This window comes from Panthera onca, chromosome A2, assembly GCF_046562875.1.
Source record: "Panthera onca isolate mPanOnc1 chromosome A2, mPanOnc1 haplotype 2, whole genome shotgun sequence".
Lineage (NCBI taxonomy): Eukaryota > Metazoa > Chordata > Mammalia > Carnivora > Felidae > Panthera > Panthera onca.
Genome location: NC_138340.1, coordinates 164,226,983 through 164,253,950, shown reverse-complemented (window position 1 = coordinate 164,253,950; position 26,968 = coordinate 164,226,983). Strand labels below are relative to the sequence as shown.

Here is a 26,968-nt window from a genome sequence, read left to right as displayed (position 1 = left end):
GAGAGACAGAGCATGAACGGGGGAGGGGCAGAGAGAGAGGGAGACACAGAATCGGAAACAGGCTCCAGGCTCCGAGCCGTCAGCCCAGAGCCCGACGCGGGGCTCGAACTCACGGACCGCAAGATGGTGACCTGGCTGAAGTCGGACGCTTAACTGACTGCGCCACCCAGGCGCCCCCTAAAAATTTTTAATACAAGTAAATCCTGCTCTTATTGGAGGAAAGGAACAGAATATGATGGAGAGAAACAGGAAATGAAAAAAGCCAAGAGTCTGAAAGGACATAAATCAATGAAAAGGACTTTTATCTTATGGTCCTTTATGTTGTTTTTGTCTGAAGAAACGGACTCTAACAGTACAAAACATGGAGGGAATAAAACACAGCAAACATCCATTTCGGGGGTGACTGTGCCTTCCTTGGCAATCCCCATTTTATTGAGGATGTTACTACTCCATCGTTCCAAGGAGCTGATCTTTTACAGGAAACAGGCATTCCTTGGCCTTCTTGGGGACAGGATTCGAGTCCTGTTGATACGTGGCGCTTTGCTTGGCCACTACAATTTCATCTACGTTCACGAGCTGCAGTGTCACATCAGCTACGGCCCGGAGTCCCCGGGCTTTGGCTGTCAGGGTGTCCCACACCTCTTCCTGGGCCACATTTATTACCCCTTCGACCCCCACTCCTACCAGGAAGTTGCCAGCCTGGTGAGCTCTGTTCATTTCTGCCATCACTTGGGAGACGGCTAAGCCTGCGTTCTCTGCCAGCGTTTCAGGAAGAGACCGAAGGGCCTGTGCAAATGCCAGGAAGGCAGGACCATTAGGCCCTTCCAGTTTGCTTCCTTTTTCTGAGAGCATTTTCGCCAGAGCCATCTCTGTGGCCCCAGCTCCTGGAAGCAGCCTGGGATCCTGGCACAGCTGGAAGTAGGCATCGATGCCACGGTAGGCAGCCTGCTCTGCGCCCTGCAGCCCCTGGGCTGTGGCCCCCCTGAGGACCAAGGTAACGGCAGGGGTGCCCGGACATTCCCACTCAAACACCACGGCCAAACCTTCCCCCAGCTCCTGCTGGTAGACCCTCCGGCACTTCCCTGGCTTCGGGGGAGGAAGCAGGTGACACATCAAAGGTGTGCCCAGCACCTCACTCAAGTAAACCATATCCCTCCGGGACGTGGCTCGAATCACCATGATGTTGTGCTTGTCAGCCTGCGTCAGGGCATTCTCATCGATGTCCCCCCATGCCACCGCCACGTTAATGCACGCGCTGGCCAGCTGGGCCACCTGCTTTTCTATCAACCGCTCACTTCCTTTCCTGAACGTGGCCAGGTCAGCGGGACCGGAGAGCCGGGCCGTGGCCGGTGCATTTGGACCGGCGGGACCAAAGCCGCAAACAAAGAGAGCCACTCTGGCGCCGCCGGGCACCGCGGTCACCTGCCCGCAGGGCTCGGCGCACAAGGCCAGCCCCGGGAGCAGGCACGAGTCCTCCAGCCTCCCCCCTCGCAGGGTGCACACGCCCACGCGCTCGCGTCGGAAGCCGCCGTCCAGCTCCTTGGTGGCCCAGCACGCTTGGGCCACCAGCTTGGTCAAGCAGTCGGCCCCGGACACGGCGTGGGTGTTCACCACCGAGTAGAGGGCCCCAAACGGATCCTCCAGAGGCCCCAGGGAGCGGATGGCCAGGGAGGGCAGCAGGGCCAGGGTCTCCGCGGCGGCCGCGGCGTAGGCCTCGCGCAGCTGGGAGCGGGGCAGGCCGGCGCGCAGCAGGTGCTCGGCCTGCAGGAGCAGCGCTTCCGCCAGCAGGACCACGAAGGCCGCGCCGTCGCCGCTGCTCTCCGCCTGCGTGTGGGCCGCCTCGCGCAGGAGCCGCGCCGCGGGGTGCTCCAGCTCCAGCGCGCGCAGGATGGCCGCGGCGTAGCCCGTCAGCACGGTGGTTCCTCTGGCGGTGACCAGGAGCTTCTGCCGGCCCTGGGGGCCGTAGCAAGGCCGGATGACCCTGGCCAGGGTCTGCGCCGCCGGCAAGCTGCGGAGCAGGTGCCTCCCCTGCGCCCGCGGGCTCCCGGCGCGCCGCCTCGGCCCCGGCCGCTCCGGCAGCCGGGCCCCCGCTGCGGTCCTGCTGGCCATCGGCCGCCGAGCCGGGCCGCGGGGACGCTCCAGGCGCGGCGGCGGGGGCGTCCGGGAAGCCGATCTCGGACACCTCTCGAGGGGGTGGGGGGGGGGGTGGGGGGGAAAGGAGCCGGAGGCCCGTCCGCCGGTGCGCGGGGAAGCAGGCGCGCCACGGTCAGGTGCGGCGACGGTCGGCGCAGAGCTCAGCCCTCAACCACTCCCCCAGCTTGATCTGCGAGGCGGCTCCCCACGTCTGACGCGCGGTAGCCGAAGCGGGTATTACCCTGATGGAGTCACAGAGTGGCACGGGGCACCCGGGGCAGAGAATGAGGTCACAGAAGGATGCCTCGAGTTTGGGAGGCCCCGGGGGCAGGCGGGAGGCAGACCAGGTCACCAGGCAGAGGAGGGACTCCCGGATGCGCCAGGGCCCAGGGCTTCATTGGAACTTTGGAGGCGGCGGAGGGCAGAGCAGGTGAAAATCCCCACCCACTTCCAATTCCAGACGGAGCTGGGGCTCCTGTGAGGTTTGTTGCAGGCTTCGAGAGGGAAACAGTGTTTCGTTTCGCTTCGCTTCCTCGTGCGGGACTTTGTAACACTAGCTCGGTTTTACTGTCCGCTTCTGCCTCTGTGGCCACCTTATCCCTCTGTGCCGTCCGGCAGGTTCCTAACGGTGTCTACGGTCTGTCTTTCAGGTTGCAGGTGTGTGATGTCCTCCTTCCCATGATAATGATGTCACCGAGCTGGCAAAGGCGGGTCAACACAAGGGAGGCAAAGACGCTGACAACCTACAGGCAAACTGGGGAAATGTTTGCAGCTGAGTGAAAGTGACCAGCCTCCCAGAGGCGGGAAAGGTAGAATATTGCAGGGGGCGAATGTAAGGCGCCCCCCCCCCCCCCCAACCTGACCCTCAGCCCTTAGAATTGCAGTTCCTCCCTGCGAGTAGCTCTCTTTCCCTTGCCCCCTCACTCCCTCCTTTCCTCCAATGGAGCCTGCTGGGGTAATGCTTGGAGCCTTTTCGGTTTAATAAATATTTATCGAGGGGCACCTGGGTGGCTGAGTCGGTTGAGCGTCCGACTCTTGATCAGGTCATGATCCCAGGGTTGTGAGATCCAGCCCCGCATCGGGCTCTGTGCTGAGCAGGGAGCCTGCGTGGAATTCTCCCTCTCTCTCTCTCTCTCTCTCTCTCTGCCCCTCCCGCTTTCTGTCTCTGTCTCTCTCTCAAAATAAATAAACATTAAAAAATAAATGTTTAGTGAGCACCCAGTGTGTTCAATGGAATGCGAACTCTAAGGGACAGGAACATGGACACCGAGGGAGGGGAAGAGATTTGCACCAAAGGAACACAACTTCCATAGGCATTAGGCGGAGCAGCAGCTGGAAGTGATGACGATGAAGATTATTAAGATTAGGGGAAAGAGAATCATTCCATTCACTTTCACTGGGAAAACCCCTTTTAAGTTTTTTTAATAGCAACTCCCCTCAAGGGGAGGAAAAATAGAACTCTGAACCTGATTATACCAGTCAGGAGTCATGATTGTATGGTAGGCACTGTTTTAATATGTTTCCACAGACAAGATGATAGCAAGAAAGAAAAGGAAAAAAAAATATCAGCAAAAGTGAAATGTAATTAAGGCTAAGATAGAGATAATTTTGGAGAAAAAAAACCTTTTTCTTTGAAAAACAACTTGCTTGCTTTTGTAAAAATCATAGCTATTCACTACAAAAGTTAAAAAGAAAAAATACAAAGAAAGTGTCATTTCCAGCCCAGAGATTGCTTTTATTTTATTATTTTATGTTATTTTATTTTAGTTTAGTTTAGTTTATTGAGAGAGCGTGAGCTGAGGAGAGGGGCAGAGGGAGAGAGAGAGAATCTTAAGTAGGCTCCATGCGGAGCCCGACTCGGAGCTCGATCCCACCACCCTGGGATCATGACCTAAGCCAAGATCAAGAGTTGGACGCTCGACCGTCTGAGCCACCCAGACGCCCCCATTGTTTGCATTTTGATGAACATTATTACTTTGCACATATATTTATATATAGCTTGTTGTGGATTTATACAGTTTTCCGTAAATGGATTGTATGATACATATTATATATGTTATTATGTAATCATTTCTCCCTCAACATTATCTTCACTGGTAGAAATGTTTCTAAGCAGATATGTTTTCTGAAGACTGTGGACAACTATTTTGACCTCTTTTGATTTTGGAGGCTCTTTTAGAAACAGGTGTGAACCTCCATGCCCAGGCTTCAGAAAGCCAAGAACACTGAGAAGAATGACACTAACAAATGTTGGACAGAGGGGCAAAGAGGGGCAAAGATGACCGCCTGTTTCTTTATAGAAATGTAAAATGTAACCATCAGCATAAACTGTAGCAAGGTAGGCATATTTACATTGTTTATAAAGATACAGTTTCTTTTTGAAAAGTAAACCCTCCTGGTGTGTGTGGGGGTGGGGAATTAACACTCTTGTAAAGGATCATCTTAGCTCTTTTTCTGACACTTAACATATATTTTCCCATTTATTTCACTTATTCCACAACTGTTTACTGAGCTGCTGCGAAATCATAGAGATAAAAGATGTATAAGGCAGACAATTGTAGCCATCGGCACCTGGCGTAGGGTGGGTTACAAAACAGCCAGGGTGGGATACATTCCAGGCCCTGAGAGCCTTGGGGGGGGGGGGGGGGGTGGGGAGCACAGGTGTTCTAGAAGCATCCATGGGGACACACAGTCATTGTCAGGGGGAAGGTGGTGGTCAGGGATGGAAGTGAAGTCTAAAGAAGCAGGAATTGGCCACATGACAGAGGAAGGGGCTTGGGACAATCTAATGAAGTCTGACAAAGGTGGCTCTGAAGGCTGGAGCACCCAGTAAGGAGGAAGGGGGAGGGGTGGGACTCTTGAGTTCCATTTCCACTAGAAAGGTATGTAATTTTACGTTGTCATACCCTCGTCCATTTTACCTCACAGCACAGGGGAAAGTGAGGATCTCATCATTGTCTTCGATCTTGATTTATTTTACTTTTCAAAAATGTTTATTTATTTTGAGGGGGGGGAGGGGCAGAGAGAGAGGGATAGAGACAGAATCCCAAGCAGGCTCCTAGCTGTCAGTGCAAGAGTTCGACGCCTAACCGACTGAGACACCCAGGTGCCACCATAGTCTTTGGCCTTTAAAACAGGCCCCAAATGGTACATGTTGGGCTGACATTTTTTGACCTATGTTTACACTGATCAAACTAACCAAGGAACTACTAAATCATAATTTTACTGTTTACTTCGTAGGCACTGTTATTGTTAAATTCACTTTGATTTTATTTATCCTACAAATAGATTGATTAGATGTAAAATAAACGTGAATATTTTGTGCCAAGAAAAGTTTGCATGCAGTTAACCTATTATGTAAACTTTTTTCTTTTTTCTTAATGTTTATTTTTGAGAGAGAGAGAGAGAGAGGGAGGGAGGGAGAGGAGAGACAGAGATAGGACGAACAGGGGAGAGGCAGACAAAGGGAGACAGAGGATCCAAAGTGGCCTCCACGCTAACAGCTGACAGCCTGAGGCGGGACTCCAACTCAGGAACTCAGAGATCATGACCTGGGCCAAAGTTGGATGCTTATCGGACTGAGCCACCCAGGTGCCCCTATATAAACTTTTCTAACCATATATATATGAATCTGCTAAACCGGGAGACACCAATATAGGCTGCTTGGTAGTTCAGTTGGGTTAAATATCGTCCCCCCAACATTCATATCCTTCCCCAAACCTCAGAATGTGACCTTATCTGGAATAAGATTGTTGCAGATGCAGTCAATTAACGGGAGGTCATACTGTTGTAGGCTTGACTCTTACTCCAACTGGTATCCTTACAAGAAGAGACACATACACAGAGAACACTATGTGAGGGCACAGAGATGCAGAAAAGATGGCCACTGGAGTCATGTACCTACAGCCAAGGTCCCCAAGGATCATGGACAACCACTGGAAGCTGAGAGGCAGGGAACGATCAAATTCTTCCCTAAAGCCTACCGCAAGGAGCCAGCCCCGCCAACACCTTGACTTTGGTCTTCGAGCTACCAGGGCTGTGAGAAAATAAATTTCTGTCATTTTCAGCATTTGTTGTGGCAACGTTAGGAAATTAATGCAAACTACTCGTGTAGTCTTGTATTATCAGTAAAGGAGAGGAACCTAAGGGGGTGTGTGTGTGTGTGGGGGTGCGTGTGTAGGGGCTGGGGTAGGGTCTCTAGGCATTTATAACACTTGCTGGCAGAATGCTTTTGTATCCTAAATAGACATAGCTGTCTGCTGCCTCCTGCACCTCTGCCCTCCCCCCAAATCCCCAGATGCATTTCTATTAAAAATATGGTCTTGGGGCGCCTGGGTGGCGCGGTCGGTTAAGCGTCCGACTTCAGCCAGGTCACGATCTCGTGGTCCGTGAGTTCGAGCCCCGCGTCAGGCTCTGGGCTGATGGCTCAGAGCCTGTTTCCGATTCTGTGTCTCCCTCTCTCTCTGCCCCTCCCCCGTTCATGCTCTGTCTCTCTCTGTCCCAAAAATAAATAAAAAAACGTTGAAAAAAAAATTAAAAAAAAAATATGGTCTTGTACACAATGGATGTAAATATTTAATCTTCCTGTTTGTATGTTTTCCCATGTTTATTTTTCAGTTGCCTGCCTGCCCTTTTTGTGTTTATCTTGTTAAGTACTGACAGGCTTAAAATATAGACCCCCTAGAGGGCAAGATTCATGTCTATATGGAGTGTGCTGCAGAACATACACTCTTCTGCACAAATTATTTTTGACGGTGAGTGTTCTGTTTAATTACTTCTCGGTTTCTTCCTTAATTTTTCTGCCTACCAGGTACATGGTAGGCATTACTGAAATAACTCGTGTAAGGCAATTAGAATTTTCAAAGCTAAAAACACACTATGGACTAAATACGTACCAATTTTCAGGAATTGAAATTCCTAATTTATTTTTAATTTTTAAAGTAATCTCTACACCCAACATGGGGCTCCACTCACAACCCCTAGATTAAGAGTTGCGTGCTTGACCCACTGAGCCAGCCATGTGCCCCTGAAGTTCTTTTAGAAACCTTTTTTTTTTAACTAAAAAAGGACACAAAATGCTAGCCTATGACTGCACCTTTTTAAAGCATAAGTTTAACAGCAAACATATGAAGACAAAGATTGTAAGATCTAGAATTGAAGTTTTCAGTGTTCCTTCTACAACTATAAAAGTTTGGTTCCTAAAAAACCCTGAGGAATTTAAGACTTTACGGGAAAACAAAAGGAGAGAGTCCGTTAATTAGTAGTGAGCCTACGGGAGAGTCTTATAAATATTTTACACTCACCAAAACAAGCAAAAACAGACAAACTCTAAATAAAGACCATATCAATGACATTTATAGGACTCCAATTAGTAAGAATGGCTAGTGTACTGTGAATTTTTATTTACCATCACTTGTTTGCTAGACCCTTTGAGGCTCTTGCTCTGTTGCCTGAGATGTTGCTCTTTCTTTGGTGTAGATAGCAATCCTCACCCCCCAAACCACATGCTAAATATTTAATACACATTTCTTATTATACTGCATGTGCTCTAAAAGATTCAAGTATTATAGAAAATTGTAATATAGAAAGTGAAAGTCCCTCGTAATCTACCCCTTCAGAGATGATGGCTGCTAACACTTTGGTGCACATTGACCATGTTTTTAGAAATGGCTACATGTGTACTTATTAAAAGTAGATTTTGTTTGTTTGTTTGCTTTGGTGCTTTCAGACACTCTGTGCCTTTCTGACTTTATAATTTTGAGTAACTTCAGCTACGTGACTCCTGGGGGTTTTTTTGCCACTGCGGTCTCAGAGCTCCAAAATTTGGATCGGAGACATGGAAACACCTTTGGAAAACCTTTACGTGAAACAGGTATTTTTTTGTATCCTTCCTGTGCATCCTGAGTTACATTTTCTTTGCTCTGCCCAGGATAACTTCAGGCCAACAGCCTGCTGTCCTTTTAAAACAGATTCCAAGTGCTTGCCTCACAATAGCTGAAGGAATGGAGATTTAAGGCTGGGCTTCGTATCCTTCATCTTTTCTTTCTGGAAGCATCACTGCACAGACCTCTGTTTCTTCCCTTTTCATTCATTCTACTCCCTTTTCTGTTCTCAGTCCCCTGTTTCCTTTTAAAACTTCTCTCCAGCAGGAGTGACTTGCCCTCTGCACACTGACACTTAAATTATCCTGACATATAATTTTGTGCGTATGAGACAGTTGGAAGTGACGGCTCTAATTTCCGTAATGAACACAGGTAAACATGTGGACCGATAATCCAATTTTTGAAAGTGTACTTTCCTTAAAGTGTAATGTGCAGGGGGAAAAAAAATGCCAGAGAAAGAATGAGCACTGAACAAACTTTAAATGTTCCACTTCGTAAATTCATCATTAGGCACATACATGTTGTGTTTCTGTTTATAATAGTCAGACGCTTTTAATTTATAGTCTGCATTTACCCAGTCAGCTTCTCCCCAATCTCAGAATTCCCGTGGCTGTAAATTTAGTAAACTCGAACCAACCGGCAAGGATTAAACCCTGCAGGCATTCAAATGACTCTCTTATTATAGTCCTCATTTCAGGCGTTTCGAAACAAAACAAAACACCTGCCTGTGGTCAGAATCGGCTTTGGAAATCGAACCGTGTACACTTTGCCCAAACAGGAAGCACAATTCAAAGTTTATGCTCTGGCTATTGGGAGCAATGGAAGCGAACGAGAGCTGGGAAGCCAGAACACGCAGCGTTAGGCTTCCACCGTGCCGTGAGCGCGGAAGCGGATCCTAATGGGAAAGTGCCTAGGGTGTCCGGCCTAGAGGCGATGCTCCCGAAGCGATCGCTCGTCCCAAGCCGTCTGCCAAGGCTTCACAGGTCCTGAATTCTCCCCCAGCTCCCGTGTGCTGATCGACAGTGAATGGAAAGGAGGGCACAGGGGAGTTGCCGCCCCATCCGAAGAAGAAGTCCCCAAGTCCGCATCTGCCACTGTGCTTTCCGAGAAAGCGCTCGTCTCCCATTGCTAATTGTAGCCCCGTTCCCCCTCGACCCTGTAAACGCATCGGGAGCCGGCCCAGAAACCCTCCGACTCGCGCGCATCGCAACACGCTGCACGTTACAGTCAAGTTGTTGGGTTTTTACTGCTGTGTTGTGGTGTCTCTTTCCGCGTCTTGTGCCTCAAAATGTCAGCGTTCTTTTTGTCTGACAGCCCGGCAAGCCCTTTCTGGCCCATTTCTTACATGACGTTATAATAACGAAACTCTCCCTGGAATTGGATCACAGCGAAGTTGCACTGCCTCCCCGGCCCGCGGGAGCCGGGGCAGCGCCGGCGGGCTCCGTCCCTCCGGCCGCGGGGCGGGTGGGCGGCGGGGCGGCGCGCAGGGGGCCGTGCGGGCTTAGCGGCCGCCGGCTCGCGGCCGGGCTCGGGCGCAGTCGGAGCGCCGCCTCGGGCCGCGCATTCCCTGGACCCCGATCCCGGATCGCCGCCTCCGCAGCTTGGCGCTCTCCCCGAGCCGGAGCCGGAGCCGGAGCCGGAGTCGCGGCGCAGCCCCGGCCGCCGCGTCAGAGGAGGCGGGGCGCGAGAGGGGAGGGGGGAGGGGGGAGGGGGGAAGACGGGGAGGAGGGAGGAGGGAGGAGAGCCCGGCAGGGGGAGGGGGGGAGACGGGGGAGGGGCGGTGAGGTCAGCGGCGGCGGCGCGTCTGCGGGCAGCGCATGCGCGGAGCGAGCCCTGTGAGTGGCAGCGGCGGCGCGCGGGGGGCGGCGGGGCCGAGGAGTGGGGGAGGGGGCGGGGGCGTCGCGGCGGCCGTGTGTGGGCGAGACGGCGGCGAGTTTGAGAGGTCTGTGGTGCGGGGCGCCCGGGGGAGACCCGGCGCGGCCCTCGCGCGACGGCCACGGTCGTGTGTGTCTGTCTGTGTGTGGAACACGCACACCCGCAAAACTTCCTCCTCCCCGGCCCGGGAGGGCGGGCGCTGAGGGGCCGGCGCTCGCGCAGCCCGGAACCCACAACAACAACTGGAGCAGCTGTCAAAACTTCGCCGCCGCCGCCGCCGCCCGGCCTGACGCGGCCCGCGCGGGGGAGGGGCGGCCGGCGGGGCCGCGACCCCCCCCCCCGCCCCCCGCCCCCCGCCCGCCGCTGCCCGCGGGCCCGCCGCTCCCCGCGCCGCGGCCCCTTTCTCCTCCCGCCGCGGGCGCTGGGGGAGGGGCGCGGGCGCAGCCCCGGCCGGCGCCCCCCGCGCCCCCTCAGTCGCCCCGCCCCGGCCGGCGCCCGCCCCGCACCCGCCCGCCCGCACCGCCCGGCCCCCGCCCGCGCCCCGCCCGCCGCCGCCGCCGCCCGCACCTCCCGCCCGGCCGGCCGGCCCCTCCCTCCCTCCCGCCCGCGCCCCGCCCGCCGCCCGCCGCCCCCCGCCCCCCGCCCGGCCCCTGCGCGCCGAGGTGCGCGCGCCCGCGCGTATGTGTGTGAGTGCGTGTCCTGCTCGCTCCATGTTGCCGCCTCTCCCGGTACCTGCTGCTGCTCCCGGGGCTGCGGGAAATGCGAGAGGCTGAGCCGGGGAGGAGGAACCCGAGCAGCAGCGGCGGCGGCGGCGGCCGCGGCGGCGGCGGCGGCGGGAGGAGCCCCCCAGGAGGAGGACCGGGATCCATGTGTCTTTCCTGGTGACTAGGATGTCGTCGGAGGAGGACAAGAGCGCGGAGCAGCCGCAGCCGCCGCCACCACCCCCCGAGGAGCCCGGAGCCCCGGCCCCGAGCCCCGCAGCCGCAGACAAAAGACCTCGGGGCCGGCCTCGCAAAGATGGCGCTTCCCCTTTCCAGAGAGCCAGAAAGAAGTAAGTTGAGTGTGAGGGAGCCAGGCCGGGAGCCAGCCGCGGCGCCGGGCCGGAGCTGTCACCGGCGCGCCCGGCCCCCCTGCCCCCGCGCGCCCCCGGCCGCCCCCGCGGGGTGGGGGTGGGGCCCGCCGGCCGCGCGGCTCCCGGCCCCCGGGGCGCCCGCCCGCCCCGCGCCCCGCGCCCCCTCGGCGGCCTCCGGGCCGGGCCTCCCGCGGGCGCCCCGCACCGCACTCCGCCCAGCGGGGCCCCGACGGCTCGCGCCGCCGCCGCCGCCGCCGCCGCACTTTACTTTGGAGTTTGGCCCTCGCGCCGGCTGTTCGCGGGGCTGCTGTTTCTGGAGAAATTTCTCGTAGATTCTTCCCGGCCTAGCCGGGTCGTCGGACAGACGCACGGCGAGGCGCACGCAGGTCGTCCGCGCACCGGCGCCTTGTCAACTACAAAGCGGTCCCGCCGCGGGACACTCGCGGAGCTGTCAAAACGCCGCGGCCAGGTGGTCTCGCCGCCCGCCCGGGGTGGGGGGTGGGGGGGGGGGAAGGCGGGGGGACGGGGACGCGGTGGGGGGTGGGGGGTGGGGAGGAGCCGCCGGCCTTTGTGAGCCGGCCGCCCCCGGAACTTTTCGGGCTCCCGGAGCCGGGTTTGGAGCCCGAGGGGTCTGTTCGGAAGTCGGGGGACTTCTTCCTCGCCCCTCCCCCACCCCGACCCGCACGGCCGCGGCAGGCAGGCAGGCAGGCAGGCGCGGCGGCCGCAAGTTTGGAAACCGAGCCGGGCCGGGCGCTCGGGGCCGAGACCGGGGAGCCCGCTGACTCCGCGGGAGCCCGCCCCGCGCGGGGGCCCCACTTCCCCCCCGAGCCCCTGCGGGGTTGGGCACGGCTGTCGCTTGTCGCGGAGCACGCTGGCAGCGCTAGACACGTCCTTTCACAGAATGGCCATTCGGCAACTTTCGCCTGGAAGCCGGGAAACCCGTGGCAGCGAGTCGCGCGGCTGCGGTGGCTCCTGAGGGTGCAGGACCGGCGGCGGCCGTCCGGAGTTGGGGAGTGGCGTGGAGTGCTTACTCATGTCGTTGGAGGACCGTGTCGGGGAGCTGTTGGTAGGGGAAGGGCGCGCTGGGGCGCGGGGACAGCCGGGGGTTTCTGTTGTTGTTGTTGTTGTTGTTGTTGTTGTTGTTGTTGTCGTTGGGGCGCGTTCGCCTGGTCGGAGCAGGGGCACGTTGGCTGATAGGCGGTGAAGACGGCGGTGTGCACCGGGGCGGAGCGGGGCCGGCGTGTGGCAGAGCCCTGGAGCCCCGGCTGGCCCTTCTCCTCCTTGCTGTGCTGTCTTTGGACTGGAGGATGGTTCGGGCCCTTTAGCGTGCCTCCATGTTTTATTTCCAGCTCTTACCTAGCTGTGACACATCCCCAGACGGGCGAGTACAGGATGCCTACGTGGTGGCGTTAGCGTCTTTGTGCTACAAAGTTGGGGTTTGCGGGGCCACCGGCATTGCAGTGAAATGTCTGCTGGAAATGGCCAGGGCTGTTCCCCCATCAGCTGGAATTCGGAGAGGGAGTGGACTTCCAAGGAACTTCACACTTTGTCGCTTTTTTGTATCCTTTAAAGCAATGCATATAAAGCCATGCTAGGGTTTTAACTTAATAGCTTCCCATTTTGACTATTTCTTGGTTCCTCTCCAAATATTAATTTGGGATTATTGTATGTTTTCTCTTTGCTTCCAGATTCCTCTTCTAGTTACAGTAGACCTATCTGTGCTGTCACGCCCCTCACCATGCACACGCGAGTGTGTGCACGGGCACAAACACACACAAACACACACATGCACATGCAGTTCCCCTGAGATGGAAATGAGTTCATCTGTGTTAGGGCAGCCCCTGTGTGCACCGGAAGAAAGGTTGGTTTAGGGTATTACCATTTTATTATTTTAGTTCTTATCTCGTTTCAAAATCTCATCTTATGAATAAAAAAAAAAAAAAAAAAAAGGTAGCCCTTGGAAAAATCTAACAATTTCTACAGAATGATGCTAATATAACAGTATGAAAACATCAACACTTTGGAAGACGTTTAATACAACTCTGAGTCTTAACAGAGTTTTAGCTTTCTCTTTTGGATTTGAACACTGGGGCAGCATTCCTTGTATGAAATTTAGTGGTAACCTTGATGGTTCCAAGCTTTTCAGTGAATTTTTAAAAAATTAGGTGTGTTTTTGGAAGGGAATGGAATCTACAGTTGTTTGAGAAACCTGTAAGTGGAAACTACTGTGTGAACTGGAAAGCAAAGAGGAGGGTTTTCAGTTGTGGATCTCTGTACCGTATTTGGGTGCATGCAGAAAAGACCCTGTAGTGAGTTGGGTATTGAAGATCCTGAAAGTGAAACTGAGGTATGACAAATGTAAGTTAGGTTTGTAAATGCTAAAATTACTTGGAATTGCAAATAATTATCTAAGACATGAAATTTTTTTTTTTTTTTTGGGGGGCGGGGGATGCAAAGGAGATAAAAGTTTTTAAATTGTCCACGTTATCGGTCTATATGGTCGCTAAGTGGGTTGTTTTATGCTGGAGAAGATGTCTTATGACACTATTTATTAAAAGTGGATTTGCATATTTGTCTTTGGATTTCAAAAAAAGAGGGTAACCATGCACTGCTAATTACACTTTCTTTGAGTTTGGATTTTTGAATCTTTGATAATTAGATAAGTGAACTTAAGCATTTTCTTGTTTTATACTGTTAGATGAGTTTTGCTTTATCGTATTTAAAAAGCAAAGGCTATGTAGTGGCTAATTTTAATTAGCTATTGTTATCTTAAAATTATTTACTAAAATCAAGAATTTTGAACTGAAGCTATTGATCTTAGGGCAGAGTTTGAAAAGTAGGTACATAAATAAGGATTTCCTGTTGTGTGAATGTGAAGTGGAACAGTGAAATTTACATTTATTAAAAGTTCTCCTTAGCAGTCAGGACTGTTTAATCGGTTATTTGGAGTAACGTGTGATCTTTGTAGGAGGTCCAGGTCTTTCCACCAGTGAACAAGCTCCTGCTATAGAGGAAGCATCTACTCGAGGTCTAATTGTTCTTGTATGAATGTTTAGGAAACTTCTCCCAAATGTTTGATTTTATTTTTTCTTCTTTGGAATATATGTTGACATTTCTAAATTGGGAAGACAAGGAATCATTCTACCATATATATGTTTTTTTATGAAGTCAACAAAGTTAACGTTAGGGATGGGGTGGGTGTGGGTGTGGGGGTGGTGCGGAAGCAGGTGGTGGGGATAGGATTTCTGAGGCACTATCCTTGACCCTTTTTGAAAAAACTCTTTATATTCCGAACCACTTTCTTTTCAGAGGGCAATTACTGTTATTAGAAAGCCACCTTGAGCCTTATTCTTGTAGAAAATTGGGCACAACAAGAGATAGCAAAAAAATGATTGTGCTGCAGATGACTGTTGCTGTTTCATATTTGAGAGGCCCCTCCCCCAACAAAATTTCTCATTTCCATAGCTGTGAACTTGAAATAAGTAATAAAAGAAAGGTGTAGTGCATTGTAGTATGTGCAGTTTCATAAAACAACTCTATATAGTCGAAAGATACCGCTTCTTTTCATGCTTTGTGAGATAATGCACGTTGGTAATTTGTACGGTAGAAATTCTTTTTCTTATTTTTCAAGCAAGTAGATACATGGAACGTTTGGCAATTACTGGTTTCTGGCACTTGATAGTCATGGTACTTGAAGAGCTGTTCCAGGAATGGCAGCCTCTCCTCACCTGTTAGGTGCTTGCTCTCCAGCCTGACCTCACTGTAGTTTGCTCTTGTCCTGTTGGTCTTATTCGTGGAATCTCTAGTGTTTAAGAAGATGTTGCGTCTCAGATACAATTTTACGTTCAGTAGGTTTGTTACTAACATGTAACCTTGATAAACATGGATTTCCATGTAAATTTAAAGTGTCACGATAGTTAATTTTCCCATTCTGAAAATAATGATTTAATACATTTTCTTACTATCTCAGTTAATTCTACCATGCCACATTTGTAGTCAGTTTGCCGGGTGACCAGACACACCGCTCTACCCTTGGCCTCTCCCCCACCTTTTTGCAAAACTTCATGGTATTCCCCGGGCCGCAATCAGATTTCCTTTGAGCAGATAGTGATTGTCCAGTCTTGTATCCTTAAGCCACTTGCAGATATGACTGAGGAGTTCCATGAAACCTCCTTTCCAAAATGAAAATGGTCAGTTTTTATAGATAATTAAAAAAAAAATTCTGCAATGTTTTTTAAGTTTACTTATTATTTTTAATATAACTTACTGTCAAATTGGCTTACATACACCACCCAGTGCTCATCCCAACAAGTGCCCTCCTCAATGCCCATCGCCCATTTTCCCCTCTCCCCCACCCCCCATTTTTTTTTTTTTTTTTTTAAATTTATTTTTGAGAGTGACACAGAGCATGAGTGGGGGAAGGGCAGAGAGAGGGAGACATGGAATCCCGAAGCAGGTTCCAGGCTCTGTGCTGATAGCACAGAGCCCAACACGGGGCTTGAACTCTTGAACCACTGGTGAGATCATGACCTGAGCTGAAGTCGGGTGCTTAATGGACTGAGCCACCCAGGCGCCCCAGTTATAGATAATATTAAATGCTCTGTGTGCACTTCCCTGGTGGGGGAGTGTGAGATATCTTGGGTAAGATTTGGTAACAGTTTTTAATCCATGAGATGTTTGGATTGAATGTAATTTTTAGCTGATGTAGAATAAACTTACCAGTTTGTGTATGTGTATATTTCCCTTTCTTTTTTTCTTTGTTGTTTTGGCCATCTTTTAATTTCAATAAGCTGATTAGTCTCTTCTTTCTCTTTTTAAAAATTGTCTTTATCATGTTTGTGCCACAGTGTCTATTTTCAGAACTTCTTGGCAGTATGAGTTGCAAAAGTTATGGAGTGAAATAGGGACGATTTCTTTTTCTTTTCTCTCTCTCTTTTTTTTTTTTTTTTTTTTTTTTTTTTGGTGATGGCCTGCATATAAATATATGCTTGTGGTTAGTGTGAAAAATTACTGGAAAGACCAATACTGAATTTATAATTGGAAGTGTCAGTCTCTCTATTTGCAGAATTTGAAAGTCTTAAGAACATAAGAGAGACAGGAATGACACAGCTCTTTTTGAATTTTCTCTAGAAAAAAACCTCATTTTGTGAAAGATGGGAAAATTGACTTTGGTTTTGCTGTTAATTTTGTGATAGCAGTAACTATGTATGATACACAAATGCTGAAATTGTCTAAGAAGTTCAGAAAATCCTCTTCTGTAACTTTTTAGATCTTTCATTTGGCATATGTTATTCAAAGAGCACGTTAAGTGTTAAATGTACGTTGGGATACACAGTCAACTTTGGAAGAAGGCTCGCTGTAGCCAAGAGGGGTCTGCGAAGATTTGGAGGAAGCAATACTTGAGTTAGACCTTGAAAGATGGATAGGGTTTAGCCAAGCCCAGTAAGAAAGTTAGAGAATGTTCTGGGGTAGCACCCTGAGTAAAACTGTTGAGGCAGGAAGCGTAAAATGTGTTTTCTTGGTGGAGTGTGACTAGAACGGAGGTTTAATGTGGGAGTTGGGGCCATGCCACGATGGTCCTTGAATGCCAGGCTAATGAGTTTGGGCTTTGTAGTCCGGGGGTTATAAACTGTTTACAGGGATCAGGTAGGTAATTTAAATGATTGCATGCAGCTTGTAAGATCCTGAATGACAGCTGACATAACTTAAGGTCTTGAGTTGAGGAAAAAATGGTGAGTAAAAATAGCTTGAAGGCTTCTAGGAGTCTATGCCTTGGTTGGGTGCAACTGATAGACAATTCTGGCTGATGGTTGCCATGTGAGACTTTGGCGTGTCGTTTCTAGATACTCTTGGTTTCAACAGAGCCTGGAAACTTGGAATTTTATGTGAAATCTCTGGATTTTTAAGTATCTTCAATTAAGATCTCCCAACACTATTTGGGACTACATCTTGTGGGTTAGGTTTAATCTGTGGACTACCTGTGGGTTACAGGTCTTCAGCCTCTGCTTTATGCCCAGGTTGTTTTATTTTTTTAATTAAAGTTTTAAAAGCAGATATTTCTATGGGGCGCCTGGGTGGCGCAGTCGGTTAAGCGTCCGACTTCAGCCAGGTCACGATCTCGCGGTCCGTGAGTTCGAGCCCCGCGTCAGGCTCTGGGCTGATGGCTCGGAGCCTGGAGCCTGTTTCCGATTCTGTGTCTTCCTCTCTCTCTGCCCCTCCCCTGTTCATGCTATGTCTCTCTCTGTCCCAAAAATAAATAATAAAAAAAAAAAGTTGAAAAAAAAAAATTAACTTTTTAAAAGCAGATATTTCTAGTTTTCTGGAGGATAGGAGCATTATTAAATTACTTTGTATTCTGTGTGTGTTTTCTACGGTTCAATGTAGGTAGGTACTCTAATACTTGGTGATTTGATGGCAACTATTTTATGAAAGCCACCTTGGTAATAGTATGAAGAGAGGACTTACCTGGAGGCAGAGATTAACAGGCTTTTGCAATAGTCATGGTGTGAGGTGGTCAAGGCAGACGGTATACTGTTGGTAATATGGATAGAAAGGAAGAGAGATTTTAGTCAGCGCAGAGGGGAATTTTGAAGTTTCTGGCATTAGATGTCTAGGGGATAGAAATGTCTGGGAGTGTTTGGGGGTGTAGCATTAGAGCTTAGGAGCTCGATTAGGATAGGTGATTAAAGATGTGACTTCCTTGAAATCACTGAGAATATGGACAGTGTGTGCAGTATAGTAAAAGAATTAGGGTGCTTACTTATCCTAGGAGTTGGGGGGGTGGGAAGGGACCAAGAAAGCCCATAAAAATGAGAAAGGAAACCAGAAGATATTTCTACAAATGGGCAAGTATGTATGTGCAGAGATGCTCATGGCAGCAGAGAAAAGTAGAAAACTAGTAGAAATTGGCTACAGAAAAATACTCATCGGTGGACCACCATGTAGTTTTTATCAGGACAGAGAACTGGGCCTATGGGTGCCAAACTGGGAGAATGTCTACGATACATGTATTGACTTAAGGAAAAATTTTCTAAAAGTTGCAAAGCAGTAAGTGTAGTATTAACTCTACTTTGTAAAAAGCATGCAATCCCAAAATGTGCATGTGTTTTGTGTATAGAAAATTATTTGGAAGAATATGTAACATTAATACCTCTGGGGAGTGTATACTTTTGTATGTACATTATGCAGTATTTAAAAAGCCAGTAATTTGAAACCATAATCTTTTTTTTTTTTTTTTAATGTTTATTTTTCTGAGAGAGGGAGAGCGCTAGCATGAGTGGGGAGGGGCAGAGAGAGAGGGAGACAGAATCTGAAGCAGGCTCTAAGGCTCAAACTCGCGAGCTGTGAGATCATGACCTGAGCCAAAGTCGGACAGTTAACCAACTGAGCCACCCAGGCGCCCCTTGAAACCATAATCTTGTTTTACAAATGAGAAAACCAAGTTCCGGGGACTTCACAGATTTTGGCACCAAGATTGTCGGAATTCAGATTCGGTTCCCCTACTTACTAACTGTTTGATCTTGGGAAGTTAACTGAACTTTTTCTGCCTCGGTTGCCTCGTCTGCAAAGTAGACACATTAGCACACTTAGTTTAGGATTGCTGTGAATTTATATATGTGTAGAACTTAGAACAGCATCTGGCACAAACTAAGTGCTGTTAAGAAGTGCTGTTATAAGAATGTGCTAGTATTTGTTATTGCCACTATCATCAATTATCATCAATCTGCCTGATATCATAGAACTTGTTAGTGATACGCCTATGATGAGATGCCAAACTCGCTCTAAAAATGTCATGGCATAAAATAATGTAGTAGTTGGTGGGGGTGGGGGTGGGGACGATAAAGATTTCCTTTCTGTACAGCTGTCCCTAATAAAGACAAAAAGAAGAAAGATAAAAAAGCTAGGTCAGCAGAAATCTCTATAGAATGTTTCTTATTATGAGTAACACGTGAAGACCAGCAAAATCTGTAAATATAGCACTGTTACTACAAAACCATTAAAAATGTTTCATTATCCAGGACTTGTGAATGTGGTCGCAGTGCTCTTTTTATGTTAGAACTCTGCCGACTCTGTTTATATTAGTAGGTCTTCCTAAATGAGACTTCCTATCGGGTGGTTTTAAAATGATTTGCTGTGTCTTCAGTAGTGAATGTTCATAGTGGAAGTCTGAAGTCTGTGATGTTAATTCTGTCTTGTAGTGAAGCATAGCAGAAACCAAACCGCCAACTTCCTTGACTTCCTGATCTTTGGGATGCTAATGGCAGGTACCACGTGTCCGCAGTAGCCCCCGTCGTGTATAAAATAACAATATGGAACGTATTAAAGAATTAACTATTTTTTACCTCCACGCTCTCATCATCTGATTGTTCTACCAAGGTTGAAGTATTTGGTCAGCATGGTCGAGTGTTTTTCATATCAGGTGCAGGTACTTAGAGTCATAGGAGGTTAAAGCTAGATGAGCGTTCTGAGGACATCCAGTCTGACCCCTCACTTTACAGACAGCTGAGCCTCAGGGAGGTGATAGCATGCTACAGGTCATACATCAAGATCTTAACCTGCACAGGAAATGAAGGGAGGGAAGGTGGTGGTCTGTCCCACTGGTGGCCCCCCGTGAACCATGCCCGCTGGAAGTCATGTCGCTGTGTGGTCGCCTCCCCACGTATCTTGCGTAGCCCTGTGACTGACTCTAACCAGCAGAATGCAGCAGAAATGACCCGTGCTGGTTTGGGGCCTGAGCTTTAAGAAGACCAGGAAGTTCCACTTTTGCACACTTGGGAGCCTGAGTCACCATGTAAGAAGCTAGGTCATACCCTGCTGGACAGACCATGTGGCGAGGAAGGGATTCTGAGAGCACACCGAAAGAGAGAAGTGCGGCTCTCCCAGCATCCCAGCTGAGTTCAGCCCGTAGTCCAGTTCCTTGCTGAATGCAGCTGCAAAGGGGACTGTCGGGGAACCTGCGAGCGCAGCCCGTGTTGCAAAATTGTGACTAAAGAAGATGGCGGTTGTTTTAATCTGTTAGGTTTTGTGGTGGTTTGTTATATATCAATATAAAATGGAAGCAGATGGTTTTACAAATTAAGGGACTGTAAGAACAAGAAGTATTTGAGATACAAATGATGGCAATCATTGTTCCCCACCTTCTTTTACTGAGATGGTTGAATGAGGCCGCCCTCTACTCTCTGCCCCTCGCTTCAGGAAGGTATTTTGAAAATACCTGGGTGTGGATTAAGTTTGTTTTTATGTGATAGAAAACCCCTAAGTAGCAGTGACTTAAATAGGAACGTTTATTTCTCTCACGTCCAAGTCTGGAGGGTAGGTGCTGGCGCTGGTAGGGTCCCTCTGCACTGCAGAATCATCGGGGACTTGGTTCCTTTTATCTCACTGCTCAGACATTTCTAGGATCTGTCCTTTGCCCCCAGATTCCACGGTGGCTCCTAGAGGCCTAGTCATTACATCCATGTCCGTGGTGGTAGAATGGAGGAAGAGTAGACCCAGGGCGCAATTCCTGTCTTTAAACCACCGATCTGAGAAGTGCCGAATGCCACCTAGTCGTGTGGCCGTAAGTGGCTGCAAAGGAGGCTGGGAATGTCCTGTAGCGGAGTGCATTGCTGCCTAGAATAGATTTAGAGTGTTGTTGCTAAGGGAGGGGACGGACATTGCAGAAGCAGCCAGTAGTCTCCACCGCTGTGGGCCATGAGTTTGTCTCCAGAGGCTTCGGTTTTCTCCTGTGCGAGAATGATGCTACTGAACAGCTTGAGATGGCAGATAGATTTTGTATTGAGGGCCAGCCTCCGCTGATTGGCGGTGGCTGCTTGCAGTGTTCTGTTGAATCCGCGTCCCTAGGTTTTGACCTCAGCAGGGTGAGGAAGTCGTTGAAGTATTTATTTTGGGCGAATAGGGGAGGTAATAGCGTGTTGTCGTTTCTATGCTCCTATATAGTCTTTTTTTCATGTGTCGTTACTTTAACTTTAAAAATCTTTTCGTTGAAAATATTTGCTGATTTTGCTAACCTTGGGACTATCTTTTTTTCCTCTTAAAAATAACCTAAAATTCATTCCATATTTTTTTATCTAAAAACTTTTTTTTAAATTCTTTTGTTATTTTTGAGAGAGAGAGAGACAGCAAGACAGAGTACGAGTGGGGGAGGAACAGAGGGAGGGAGACACAGAATCCAAAGCGGGATCCAGGCTTGGAGCTCTCAGCACTGAGCCCCACGTGGGGCTCGAACTCACGAACTTCCTGAGCAGAAGTCGGACACTTAACCAACTGAGCCACCTGGGCGCCTCTAAAATTCACTCCATATTTAAAAAGTCTGCTAATAAGCCTGAGCCCCAACTTTGTGCAGAACCTTCTCAAATCTGGACATTGGCATCATGTAGAGAAATATTAAACCTCTTTATACAGTGTCTGTCAGACTATCTAGAATATGTGGGGGTGACATACAGCCTCAAGTCTTCGATGCCTCAGGCAGTAACAGTTGATTTCTCGCTCGCGCTCCGTGTGCGTCCCTGGTGGCTTGGAAGCTTTGCTCTACAACGTGGACCCCCAGGCTGAGGGAGGCAGCATCTCTGTCTTCTCACTGTTGCCAGTGCAGGAAAAAGAGAACCTAGTAGGTTGTGCTCTGGCTCTTAAAGACTTGAAGACGTGGCACATGCCAGTTCTGTATACATCTCAGTAGCTGGACAAAAATCACATGATAGCACCTAACTTCAAGAGGGCCCAGAAACGAAATCCTATCGTATTTCTGGAGGGAGAACCGGAAATATTTGGGGAAGAGCACTAATAAACACCACACAGGGCAACATATATTTTCACCCAAAGTTCATATGTCACTTTGGAGTTTGTTTAGTTACCTATACTTGAAAATGACCCTCCGTAGCCTCCTATACTACAGTGTATCAATTAAGGGGATGTGTTTAATAATACTATTAAAAATACAAAACATTTTCCAGAGGTAGAAATACTATAGGAGGCATAGGACTCGGGCACTTGATTCTTTCTGCACTGTGCTTCATGCTTGTTTCCTTTCTTCTACCCACCTGAGAGGAGGAAAGGCAGCAAATGTTAAAATTGGTATGTAATATTAGTGAGATTATAGGTGACTTGAAATCTGTTTGTTTGTTTCTTTCCCCAAAGGAAGTTTTTACAGCATATGCTTTTTTTTTCAGTCAGGGTTCCTTTGTCTGTTTTCTGTTAACTTTAAAGAGCGTGTACTGTGCACCATATACTGGAGAAGAAACCAGAATAAGATGGTCCCACCCTCAGTTTCTGTGGATTCAGCGCACACTATCGTGGAAAGTGACATAGCCTGTAATGGAAGATGGTGAAAAGTGCCAGGCAGCTTAGAGAAGGAAGCACTTAAGGCAGGGGAATCGAAGAAAAGAAAATACTGAGTTGAGTCTTGAAGAATGAAAACAGACTTGACCGAAGAGAACAAGGGAGTGAGGAACAACTAGTCTGTGGCCGTGGTGGGTTAGGTGCTTTCAGGACTTTACCCGAAGGTCCTACTAACCGTCACATGCAGCGGAATTCTCAGTTGCAGTTTACAGATGAAGGAACTGTTTCAGGAAGACCACACAGTTGGTAAGTGATGGAGTCAGGTTTTGGATCCAGGTCTGTCCAGCTCTGGTCTCTGATTTTTACGAAACTCTAGTCCAGCTTTTAGCTACGAGATGAATGAAGTTTGGGGATCCAGGATGTAACATGGTGACCAGAGTGGATAACAGTGTGCTCTATAGTTGGAATTTGCTGAGAGAGTAGAACTTGAATGTTTTTACACACACACACACACACACACACACACACACACACAGAAGAGAAATATGGGAGTTGATGGATGTGTTAATTAACTAGATGACAGCAGTCCTTTCACAATATATACGTATATCAGATGATGATATACACTTGAAATATCTTACAGTTTTGCAGTTCTACCTCAATCAAGTTTTTTTAAAAACTCACGAAACCAAACAAATAAAACATAACAAGAACCCCTCCCACAGTTTAGTATGTGGGAAAATGAGGAAAGGAAAGTAAATTGGGAATTTTGAATTTTTACTGTAGGCAGTAGGGAGCCATTGAAGATTTTAAACAGAAGAGTAAACAGTGTATCTTAGCTAGAAAATATCCTTGGCAGGCAGATGATGGTCTGGAGGGAGTACATATCCTATCTGTCATGTTACAGGGACCACAATGAGAACCCTAAGTGATTTTCCATTCTCTTTTTCATCAAGAAATAATACTTGCTAACTTTTATTTCAAATTATCCAGCCTCAGAACTAGAAAGAACTTTGCAGTCATCAGTTCCCGTGTCTTCAGTTGATGGATTAGGAAATGAAGCACCAACAGGCAGGTTTGACATTTGAGACTATACTTTAAAGATCAGGAGTCTTTTTTTTTTTTTTTTTTTTTTTCCTTTTGCCAATAACTGGTACTTATCCTAGGTTTCATTAGCTAATAACCAAATGTAGACCTATGCCTGGAAAGATGTCTTTGGGGTCCATCCATGCTGTTGCATTTATTAGTAGTTTCTTTAGTAGTATTCCAAAACCACATTTTGCCTGTCAATTCACAATTGATGGCCTTTTGGATGGTTTCCAGTATTTTGTCTACTATGAATAATGCTATGAACATTTGGATAAAGGTTTTGGACAAATGCTTTCATTTCTCTGGGGTAGATACCTAGGAACAGAAATTGCTTGGTTATGTGGTTAGTGTGTATTTGTCTTTTATTTTCCTTTTTTTTTTTTTAAGAAACTTCCAGACTTTTCCAAAGTTCCTGTACTATTTTACATTCTCATTAACATTGTATGAAGGTTCATATCCTTGCTAATGCTTGGAATTGTAAACCTTTTTGATTTAAGCTGTTCTAGTGGGTATGTAGTGGTATCTCATTGTGGTTTTCATTTGCATTTCTCTAATGATATATAACGAGCATCTTTTCAAAGGCTTATTTGCCATTTGTATGGCAAGCTATCAGTTCTGTTGGTGAAGTATCAATTTTTTTTAACATTTATGTATTTTTAAATATTTATTTATTTTTGAGACAGAGAAAGACAGAGCATGAATGGGGGAGGGTCAGAGAGAGGGAGACACAGAATCTGAAGCAGATTCCAGGCTGTCGAGCTGTCAGCACAGAGCCTGATGTGGGGCTCAAACTCACAGACTGTGAGATCATGACCTGAGCCGAAGTCGGACGCTTAACGGACTGAGCCACCCAGGAGTCCCAACGTTTATTTATTTTTGAGACAGAGGAGAGACAGAGCTTGAATGGGGGAGGGTCAGAGAGAGAGGGAGACACAGAATCTGAAACAGGCTCTGGGCTCTGAGCTGTCAGCACAGAACCTGACGTGGGGCTGGAACTCATGGACTGTGAGATCATGACCTGAGCCCCAGTCAGACGCCTAACCGACCGAGCCACCCAGGCGCCCCAAGTGAAGTATCAGTTTAAATCTTTCTCCAGTTTTGGGTGTGTGTGTCTTATTTTTGAGTCGTAAGAGTTCTTTATGTATGTATACATGTCAGACTTTATTTTTTTAGAGCAGTCTTAGGTTCGTAGCAAAATTGAGAGGAAGATACAGAGATTTCTCATATACCGTATCCTTACTCCCACACATGCATAGCTTACCCCATTATCAACATCCTCTATCCAGAGTAGTACCTTTATTATAATTGATGAGCCTACCTTACCATCATTATCATCTGGAATCCATAGTTTACATTGGGGTTCACTCTTGGTGTTGTACGTTCTGTGGGTTTTGACAAATGTATAATGACATGTATCTACCATTATAATATACAGAATAGTTTCACTGCCATAAAAATCGTCTGTTCTGCCCATTCATCCCTTCCTTTCCTTCCCCTGGTAACTACTGTCTTTTTTTTTTTTTTTTTTTTTAAACTATATCCATAGTTTGCCTTCTTCTTTTTTTTAAGTTTATTTATTTTGAGAGAGCACGTGAGAGCATGTGCAGGGAAGGGGCAGAGAGAGAGAATCCCAAGCAGGTTGCATCATCCGCACTGAGCTCGATGTGGGGCCCCATCTCAGGGCTGTGAGATCATGACCTGAACCAAAATCAACAGTCAGATGCTTAACTGACTGAGCTCCCAAGTGCCCCCATAGTTTGTCTTCTTTATATATTTTTTATACAATTCCTTTATAAATTATATGATTTACATGTATTTTCTTCCAGTCTGTGGCTTATTATTTTCTTTTTGTTCATGATGTCTTTTGAAATGCTAAGGGTTATAACTTTGATGAAGTCCAGTTTATCAGTTTTTTCCCCTTAAGAGGTTATGCTTTGGGTGTCCTATCTAAGTACTCTTTGTGAAGCCTAAGATTGAAAAGATATGTTTACTTTTAGAAGCTTTTGTAGTTTTAGGTTTCACATTAAGGTCAGTGATATGTTGAGTCAATTTTTGTGTATGGTGTGAGGTAAGGTCTAAGTTTATTTTGCATATGGATGTACAGTTATTCCAGCCCATTTGTTGAAGACTGTTCTTTCCTCATCGAATTGTCTTGGCAACTTTGTTGAAAATCACTTGATCATAAATGTGTGGGTTTATTTCAGGACTCTTCCATTGATTTGTATGTCTGTCCTTATGCCAATATTACATTATCTTGATTACTGTAGCTTTATTGTAGATTTTGAAATCAGGTAGTCCAATTCCCCCAACTTTGTTCTTCTCCAAAATTGTTTTGCCTGTGATAGGTGTTTTGCATTTTCATATAAATTTTATGGTCAGCTTGTCAGTTTCTACAAAAAAACGTACTGGGATTTTGATAGGGATTATGTTGAATCTGTAGATCAATCTTGAGAGAGTGGATACTTTACTGTTTTGGTACACGAGATCATGTATCTCTTCATTTTGGTCTTTAATTTCTTTCAGCAATATTTTATATTTTTAAAACTGTGTATTTTTAGTGTGCTGGTTTTGTGGGTTTTTTTGTTAAATTTATTTTGAAGTATTTGATTATTTTTGATGCTGTTGTACATGGAATTACTTTCTTTATTTTTTCTTTTAGAGCACAAGTTGGGGGTGAGGGGCAGGGAGGGAGAGAGAGAGAGAGAGAGAGAGAGAGAGAGAGAGAGAGAGAATCTTAAGTAGGCCTCATGCTCAGTGTGGAGCCTGATGCAGGGCTTGATTCCATGGACCCCAGGATCATGATCTGAGCTGAAATCAATACTTGGATGCTCAACTGATTGAGCCACCCAGGTGCCCCAATGGAGTTTTTTTTTTTTTTTTTTAATTTTTTAATGTTTATTTATTTTTGAGAGACAGAGACAGAGTGTGAGCTTCAGTTGCTTTGTCTAAGTGGGACAATAATAGCACCTACTTCATAGGGTTGTTGTGAAAATCAAATAAATTAATGTGTGCAAAGCACTTAGAATGGTGTCTGATGTACTGTAAGTGCTTTATTCAATTTATTTTATTAACATTAAATAGGCAGGAATTAAGCAGGAATCTTAAGAGAGGAAAACTGCCTAACTGATCAGAATCAGATGATCATAGTGTGGGGTCAGTTAAGTGTTGGGTGGTTTTTAATCTTTTTTGGGGTTACAGATCCCTTTGGATATACCTTCACGTTCCTCCGAAGAAAGCATACACGAATATAGATATGCAAATTTTGTACAATTTAAGGGAAGGTTTTAGTGGCCCTCTGAAGCTTATCCAAAAGCCTTGTAGAGGTTAATAGGCCCCCAAATAAAAAACCGTCTTCTGGGGCACCTGACTGGCTCAGATGGTAGAGTGTGCGACTCTTGATCTCAGGGTCCTGAGTTTGAGCCCCATGTTGGGTGTGGAGCCCAGTTAAACAGACAGACAGACAGACAGACAGCTTTTTCTTAAAAATAGAGGACCTTCTGAAGGAAAGTTTCTTGGATGCAGAAGGAGATGGAGGTTTTTATCTCCTCAAAATTGAGTCCTTGAAGGGAACAGTTTAGGAAGTAAACACAGCATCAGTGCTTTTTTCCTTATTAGGAGATCACTTGACAGGTGATGTTAA

General features: G+C 47.6%; 3 protein-coding genes across 20 annotated transcripts in view; 2 read left to right on the top strand and 1 right to left on the bottom strand.

The window, feature by feature from the left end:
- Positions 1-391: 391 nt before the first annotated feature.
- Positions 392-2,341, bottom strand: CCT8L2 (chaperonin containing TCP1 subunit 8 like 2). The gene has a single exon (XM_060633464.3). The coding sequence runs from the start codon at positions 2,107-2,109 to the stop codon at positions 445-447; it is 1,665 nt and encodes a 554-aa protein (XP_060489447.3). The 5' UTR covers positions 2,110-2,341; the 3' UTR covers positions 392-444.
- Positions 2,342-2,455: 114 nt separating this feature from the next.
- LOC144614305 (uncharacterized) lies at positions 2,456-9,246 on the top strand. The gene is made up of 7 exons (XM_078437199.2): positions 2,456-2,563; positions 2,784-2,942; positions 4,234-4,471; positions 5,927-6,171; positions 6,751-6,887; positions 7,862-8,005; positions 8,701-9,246. Exons 5-7 carry the CDS (start codon positions 6,830-6,832, stop codon positions 9,003-9,005), a joined length of 507 nt encoding a protein of 168 aa, XP_078293325.2. The 5' UTR covers positions 2,456-2,563; positions 2,784-2,942; positions 4,234-4,471; positions 5,927-6,171; positions 6,751-6,829; the 3' UTR covers positions 9,006-9,246.
- Positions 9,247-10,527: 1,281 nt separating this feature from the next.
- KMT2C (lysine methyltransferase 2C) overlaps positions 10,528-26,968 on the top strand; it is a 285,080-nt gene continuing 268,639 nt past the window's right edge. For 13 of the 18 annotated variants that reach the window (XM_078437232.2, XM_078437257.2, XM_078437251.2 and 10 more), the window contains exons 1-2: positions 11,514-12,028; positions 12,312-12,823. In XM_078437232.2, the coding sequence (XP_078293358.2) occupies positions 12,630-12,823 (194 nt within the window). In that variant the 5' untranslated portion in view covers positions 11,514-12,028; positions 12,312-12,629. Of the gene's footprint in view, positions 10,942-11,513; positions 12,029-12,311; positions 12,824-17,745; positions 22,546-26,968 lie in introns of those variants that run through there. The other 5 variants (XM_078437307.2, XM_078437247.2, XM_078437246.2 and 2 more) reach the window with 3 other exon arrangements.